This window comes from Olea europaea, chromosome 11 (genome assembly GCF_002742605.1).
Source record: "Olea europaea var. sylvestris chromosome 11, O_europaea_v1, whole genome shotgun sequence".
In the NCBI taxonomy this organism is placed as follows: domain Eukaryota; kingdom Viridiplantae; phylum Streptophyta; class Magnoliopsida; order Lamiales; family Oleaceae; genus Olea; species Olea europaea.
In genome coordinates, this window is record NC_036247.1 from 8,515,554 (window position 1) to 8,523,000 (window position 7,447).

Genomic DNA, 7,447 nt, shown 5'->3' on the forward strand with positions numbered 1-7,447 from the left:
TGATGTGGTGACATTGTTTCACGTCAACCTGTTTTGCAAGTGTTTATAAATAATTGAGACTATAAATATATAGGAAATGAGCGGTGACTAAGTGAGTAATACTAAACATCTCTAAAAAATATATAAAAGGGGTTTGAGTATTTATAAGCAATCTATAAACATGAACAAAATGTATCTCATTCTGAATAGGATTTAACTTTTTTGATTGACATAAATCCTACGTCTAGCGAAAATTAAAAGGCCTCTTTTGTCGTTATTGAGAGTATTTAATAATACTATTTAGCATCAATTGTATTAAAACACTAGTTTAGATAACTACAATTTGTATGTTTAATTAAATCAGTCGCGTGACTTTACATTTAAATAAATCTATCATTTAATATCATGTAATTGTTACATAAATTGATTGATGCTTAATAAGTAAAGAATAGCATCACTCAAAGTACTTTGTGGAGAATTTTTGGGACTCGGTACATAATACTCCTTTGTATTCTCCATTTGTCTTCTTTTTCCATGTGAAGGAAGGCCAAGTACCAAACCACTTATACTCCTTGTGTTCTTTCTATTTTGCTTAAAAACCCGATTTCGCAATTGTTTCTAACCTTAATCCGCATGGCAACAAATTAGAGAACACTGTAGATTAAAGAAAAACAGAACTATAGAGTGTTGACAACACACCCTCACACACCAAACAAAAGCTGGGGGAATAGAATCAACAGTACGACGTCCCTTCTTGTCCTCTGTCTAGATTTGTCTTCATATTGTCTTCATGAATCATGAATGTATATTACATACACATAACACAAGCATATATATTGACAATATGGGAAGGAGAAAAAAAGGCAAAAGGCCAGTTAAGAGGTGAGAATGAAGGGAGGAGAAGTAATGGTAGAAGAGAGAAGTAGGGAGATTAGGGGATGTATAAAGAGCAGCAAAGGGCCATGGCTGGTTCGTAGAGCCACCAAAGACGGTGGCGTAGTGACAAAGTATCGGTATCCATCAGAGAGGGAGCGGCAGAACAATAAACAAAGGGAGAGACGACGGCGGTCCGTGGCCCATAAAATCTTTGCAGGGCTTAGAGCTCATGGAAACTACAACCTTCCAAAGCATGCAGATAGCAATGATCTTCTCAAGGCTCTTTGTCAAGAGGCTGGATGGCAAGTTGAGGATGATGGATCAATTTATAAGAAGGTGGGCTTCTTCAGTCTATCATTTTCTTTGAACTCTTTGCATTAAATCTTATTTCCGATAAATTTGACTCTGAATACCATTGGCAGATTTACCTATAATTTTCATTAGGACAAGTCATCGATGTCCTAATGTTAGACATTCTAATTTGATTTTCTTGTTTTGTGAATAATGATAGCGTCCTGCAATGGGAATGCCAAGCTCGATCAACATAGATTCTTGTCAAGTTTCGATGGACGAAGATCAAGAATACTGTAAATGTGTTGATGATCATACCGAGTCGAAACTTGGAGATCTTCAGTCAAGACCCATTTTACCTCGCGAAGAAGAGCATGATATTACCCTTACCCTTACCAGATAGTGTAAGCCTGTAAGCCACTATTTTATTTCTTCAACTCTACTGATTTTAAGATATATAAAATGAAGACTATTATGAGGATGATGAGCCAGTGGAATGATTATGTACTAAAAACTTAATATTGAAGTTATCCCAGTTCATTTTCTCGAAATGCCTTTAGTGAATATTTGGTGCAATGTGCTGGATAGACAGGAGTAGACAGTATTGTAATAGAGATTCTGACTTATTTTTTAGCCTTAAAACTGTTATTTTCATCCAGGCCTCCTCAAGTGCTCCTTTGAAAATAAATCAGAAGTGCTAAATTAGAACATGAAAACGTGAAAAATCCTAGTTACTCTTCGGGCCATATGAGATGAAAATCTCATGCCTGGTTTTGTATTCATTTTTAATCAAAGACTTGACATACACATATTTTTTTTAGATAGGTAGCTTCATTACTCTAATATGAGACATTTGCTTGCTCTCATATTAAATTAAATCGCACCATCTAAAAGTTTAAATCGTTAAAACAGGATACACTTAAATGCTAGTTTCGACACATGCCACCGTACTGAATAATATAAGCGTACAAAATTTCGTTCCAGGTATCAGGCACTCCTGGAAGGCACCAATGTGCACAATCTGCATAACTTCTTGGATTAAATAGTTGATCTTCAGTTATAGCCACCCTTCGTTTTCTGTAGATAGACGGATGAGCATCTTTTCGATACTCTGAAAGCTGAGTAATATTGAGTAGTTGTACCTCCACATCTCTTGATTTTAATTCCTGAATAGCACTGTCTACTTTTCTCATCATCTTCTGATTTGTTTCACTTTCTAAGTAGCCTTTCTGGAAAATTGGTTCGGTTTCTTTATAGCAATTTTGATTTGCACTCGTGCCCCATTCGTCACCCCTGCAAATAATTATATTACATGGCATGTGATATTTGAAGCATTGGCATCTGCAAAGATTGGTATTCAAAAACAAAAATTATAAAATATTTATCGTCTGTAAAGTAGAAATGGTATTCCATGTTTTTGAAACGCCAGATCATTACAATCATATTGGGTAGGAGTCAGGACCCTTAAAACGGGCTGGCAAGGCGAAGTCACTCAATTGACTATAAACCTCTAAGCTAAGCATTAACATATTTGACTATATGTGTGTTGTAATATGTAATTCACATAAAGTGGAACACATATTTACTAAAATAAATAGATTGGTGCTAGAGCGGAGCGATGGCATCGGCCTCTCGGGCTTTAATTTACTGTGTGTATGCCAAGGATGTTTAATAGGTAAGGGGAGTGAGGTCAACGTTTCCACTTTATGATACAAGAGTATTTCTTAATTTTTCCTTAAAGTCTTGGACGGGGCCTTCAAGTCATGTGTGAGCAAGGATTAATATTTATATGATGTAACCTTATTACCCGAAAATAATAAAATTTATAGTCATTTTAATAAAATTTATAGTCGTTTTGCTCTTGTGAACATAGACACATTGCCAAATCACTTAAATCCGTGTTCTTATTTCTTTGTCGATTTCGTATTCTTCATCATTATTATTGTTGCTCAAATCACAACAACACGAAGGGCAGTCATTAAATTCTACATCTCATTTTAGACCTAACATTCGCGAAAACCTTTGTATTTGAATCTGGTTAATACTGCTAGTCGCCCTACTTAGGTCGTCTTTCCAAGGAGGTCATCTCCAAAAAGGTGCATGCTCTCAAACAAATTGTTGCTACCAGATAACCTATTTCTAAATGGTATAAACAAGAGGTGTCTAAGTTCCTACAACCCCACAAGTCAAGTCCCGAGTTATCAACGAGGCAATCAGAATCGCTAAAATCGTATGCTTATGTGAGGGATGGGGTGGCTTAAATGCATAAAAATCTATCATACCTTAGGTGAGCTGGGGACATACTAATGAAGTATAGCTTTGTCCTGGTTCTGTTAACATTGATTTCCAACCAATCTGACCATGTCTTTAAAGCCATTTCATAACTTCTTAGCATATCTATTTCCTTGTAGATGCCATCTGGGCTTTCAAATGATCCCCACCTGATAAATTTTGCAGAATAAACTGTGTCAATTAATGCTATCACAATTTTTGGAGCAAAAGTTTCTTGTTTCATGAATTGCTGCTTGAAGATTAGGATTTTGATGGATTCACTTACAGAACCTTCATTTTAGGCCTTAGCCACCAAAGATATGTGTTGAAGATGATTATATCTGCATCAGTCCAATGCCTGGCATGCTTCTCTATTGCTTGAACTCTAACAATTCTGTCCGGTAAACTATGGCTCACCGGATCATCAGAGTTTGATTCGACTAGCAATGGGGACCAATAGAAATCAATAGAGACATTGTATTCCTGCACTTAAGCAATTTCGTGTATCAATAACACCACTGGAGATGTGCAAATATAAGTTCCACATAATGTAGACATGAGAATAGTTTCGGTTCATAAAGGAATTGGTTTAATCACCAATAGATTAACTTTTTGGGATAAAACCAAAAGATAAGCACAATTTCAAGTTTTCAACCATATGTAATGCAGTTTGAACTCACAATGGCCTTGAAGGTGAACAAATTGCCAGTGATCTGTCTGGATTTAGATGTTGAAGGAATTGATGATTCCACCAAGCAGACCAGTGAATCCCATTGATTTCTGTTCAACGAATCGCCAACGAACACAAGCCTCTTACCCCTTAGCCTATTTAACAAAATTGTGGCGTTGAACCTTTGCTACACAAATAGATTCCGATATTTCAGAGTTATATTCATATACGAGCAAAAAGACAATGAAATTTCATATCAGAGTGCATACCTTGGGAGGTCACATTGGTGAGGCTGCCACCTCCAGTTCTGATACTTCAAGTCCTTCCTGCCATACTTCTCGCAAGCAAACTCGTCTGCCAAAAACAAGCATTTTCGCTCTTTGTAAAGAGGGTAGGACTGGTTATTGAATACCCATCTGCCCCTAAACAAGTTACATTCTGATGATGAGTTATTCTTTGTAGCCCGAGATTCCACTTCTACCATCCACTGCTTATTTTCTGCGGCTTTCATGTATATGCCAGCAATGAGCAAAAGCACAATGGGAAGAGCCACAAGGCAACGGTAATTGAATATTGCTCCAGCAATACGATTTGCATTAGCCATGTGAGTACCTCTTTGTGCATCTGTATATGTATTCTCTGATCTTTTCATGAATGGAGAGGAGAGTAGGTGAATTTACATACCAAATTCTTGAGCAGTTAGGTTTGGTTCAATAATTGGATTAAGTCAAACTCTGATTACTTATTGTTGACAGAAATCTAATAATGTATGTAGTAGTTAGAGAGTATGGTTTTCAAATCATCCAATAAAATTGAACGATGTAAATAAATAAATGAGAAAATGTTATCAACCATCTGCATATAGTAAAGGAAATAAAGTCCACAATTGTTGGAAAATGTTGCCCAAATAGATTCCTCATCTCCACGGGGAACTGCAATGCAATTACAATTTTTTTTTTTTTTTTCGATACAGTCAAAGGGATTTTAACTTTTTTCAACGCTGTTGACCACTAAATGTTGACTAAAAGTATTTTCTATTTTAAGTTCTTATAAGACACCATCATCCCAGTTATGTAGATCGGATCCAGAGACAAGCCTGATAAGAGACAGATAAAATCTGCAAAATGAGCAGAATTAAATTGCCTGTCTAGGTGACTATATGCCAACAAAAAAATATTTGTTTTTCTTTCCTTTCAGAATTTAAAGATTCACTGATGCAGAATCAGATTTATTATTATTTTTTTTTAATAATATAAAAAAGATTGAACCCCAATCTTGATAGCCCCTACCACCTCGCCTCTGAAGCATCGTAAGAGAGGTAAATATTGGAATGTGCCCCAGTAGGTCAGATGACGCAGAACGGAAGTAAAAAAAAAAAGAAAAGATTTACCAACGTAAATCTTGAAAATAAGAAAATTGAAATTCTCCAAGAATGAAATATATATATTAGTCAATGATGATGGAAAACGTTCCAAAAGTCATTAAATAGGCATTACAAGAAACCCTAAAACATAGAAAAAATAAAACGTTCCAAAAATGGCGAAAATTCAGAATGGGAAATACGAAAATTAATTATTCGGAGGCCTAAACGAAGGGATTTGGCTAAAATCCCGAGATCTCAGGTTATCCCGAGTCCAATTTCTCGGGCCGTTTCCAATCAACTTGCCAAATTTTAGCTCATTCCGACACCGTCGCGACAAATGACAAAATTGCCCCTGGTGTGATTTTTCTTTGTTAATTTTCTGTCCAACACTTCTTCAAACTCCAAAGTTAGTTGTCTTATATCACCAGAAAATAAGAGCTTGTATGTACACTGGTACCCACAAAAAATCTAATTTCATATCTCAAGAATCGAACCCTCACACTGCGGCTACTAGTAAGGCTGATACTACCTAACTCCTGTCCTTTGTACTACTGGGTTATGCCCCGGGGCACTTTCTTTTTTATAATCTGAATGTCCATCTTGTTAGATTCGTAGTCGATTCAATTTTTTCCCTTCCCTTCTGTTTCTTAGGAGAACTTGTCTACTCCAACATGCAACCTTATATTCACAAACTACTTTAGGTATATCTTGGATACTGACCTAGACAACACTCGACATTGTTAAAGAAGAAAGTACAGTTAAAATATGTGCAACCTTGTTGTGGTGTACATAACAAGCATACCCTAGTCAGGGAAATATGTACGACAAACTTTACATTTTAAAGTTGAACCAACATATGATCATCAACTCAAGTTGGTCCATAGTTAAGAATATAAGCATACATAAGATGATTCCAAACATCAGGAACTCCAGGGAGACACCAATGTATACAATCTGCATAACTAAGGGGATTAGATATTTGTTCTTCCGTCAAAGGTTCCCATTGTTTCCTATAAATTGAAGGGTGTCCGTCTTTTCTGTACTCCGAGAGCTGTGTTATGTTCATTATTTGTACCTTTAAGCCTCTTTTTAGAAGTTCATTAATTGTGACTTCAACTATTTGCATCATCTTGGGATCTGTTCCACTTCCCCGGTATCCCTCTTTGAATATTGCTTCTGCTTCAGTATAACAATTTCCTCCTTTGGATTTGCCCCATTCTTCTGCTCTGCCATTTCATTAAAACAAAAATAATGCTATTATCGGTGGTATTCGAGAGAATTTACCTCAAATTTGTTGGAAATAAGAATTAGTTTATTGTGTTGTACCTCTCATGAGTAGGTGACATGCTCATGAAAAATAATTGAGTTTTAGTCCGGTTAACATGAATTTCCAACCAGTCAGACCATGTCCTTAGAGCCATTTCATAACTACGTAACATATCTATTTTTTTGTAGATTCCATCGGATTTGTTGAATGAACCCCACCTGAGAAAAAGTAATGAAACTTTACATCCTCAATAAAATCTATAGATTTGATCTCCAATGGGCAGGATAAAACTTTCCACTGCTGATATGGCAAGAAAACCTTACTTCCGGTTCTCTGTAACAGTCCACTGGGGGCGGGAGATCATATCTAGAAATATCTGATTGCATTTTTTTTCCACCAAATTGTGTGAGCATTTTTTGCTATGTGAATTGTCATATTTATTGGATTCACTCTAATCATTAACCTAGTCAAAGCACAAGGCCACGTCAGTCACTACAATGGCTTGCTAGTTGAACTAGTGACCTTTAATTCAAAAGGCGAACCCATGATCATATTGTTCTTTGACCTGATTAATGATCGGATCAAATCTGATATGTATAGTCGAACTAGTTTAGGAAGAAATTTTTGTTTAGTACTTACAAGACTTCCATTTTAGGTCGTCTCCACCAAAGGTAAGTGTTAAAGACAAGTATATCAGCGTCTGTCCAATGCCTGGCATGCTTTTCAATGG

General features: G+C 36.2%; 3 protein-coding genes across 3 annotated transcripts in view; 1 reads left to right on the forward strand and 2 right to left on the reverse strand.

Moving 5' to 3' along the window:
• Positions 1 to 627, forward strand: part of LOC111404416 (probably inactive leucine-rich repeat receptor-like protein kinase IMK2) — a 16,232-nt gene extending 15,605 nt beyond the window's left edge. Inside the window, exon 2 of the mRNA XM_023033227.1 lies at positions 522 to 627. Within this exon, the coding sequence (XP_022888995.1) occupies positions 522 to 627 (106 nt within the window). The remainder of the gene's footprint in view (positions 1 to 521) is intronic.
• A 1,244-nt stretch (positions 628 to 1,871) lies between these two features.
• On the reverse strand, positions 1,872 to 4,804 carry LOC111403235 (protein trichome birefringence-like 34). Its single transcript, XM_023031663.1, has 5 exons — positions 4,357 to 4,804; positions 4,098 to 4,269; positions 3,704 to 3,900; positions 3,429 to 3,587; positions 1,872 to 2,439 (listed from the first exon to the last, which is right to left on the reverse strand). The coding sequence occupies exons 1-5, from the start codon at positions 4,737 to 4,739 to the stop codon at positions 2,073 to 2,075; spliced, it is 1,278 nt and encodes a 425-aa protein (XP_022887431.1). The 5' UTR covers positions 4,740 to 4,804; the 3' UTR covers positions 1,872 to 2,072.
• A 1,399-nt stretch (positions 4,805 to 6,203) lies between these two features.
• On the reverse strand, positions 6,204 to 7,445 carry LOC111404417 (protein trichome birefringence-like 34; the record flags this gene model as incomplete). The annotated part of the gene is made up of 3 exons (XM_023033228.1): positions 6,204 to 6,676; positions 6,777 to 6,935; positions 7,357 to 7,445. Coding segments are annotated over 3 exons (606 nt in total), but the record flags the coding sequence as incomplete, so codon positions are not given.
• Positions 7,446 to 7,447: the final 2 nt, after the last annotated feature.

Excerpts from the sequence above, each read along its gene's own strand:
- LOC111403235 (XM_023031663.1), bottom strand. The coding sequence starts at position 4,739 with ATGAAAAGATCAGAGAATACATATACAGATGCACAAAGAGGTACTCAC. Across the intron at positions 4,270-4,356 it reads CACCAATGTGACCTCCCAAG|GTTCAACGCCACAATTTTGT; the intron begins GTATGCACTCTG and ends TGTGTAGCAAAG. Across the intron at positions 3,588-3,703 it reads AGGCCTAAAATGAAGGTTCT|GTGGGGATCATTTGAAAGCC; the intron begins GTAAGTGAATCC and ends AAAATTTATCAG.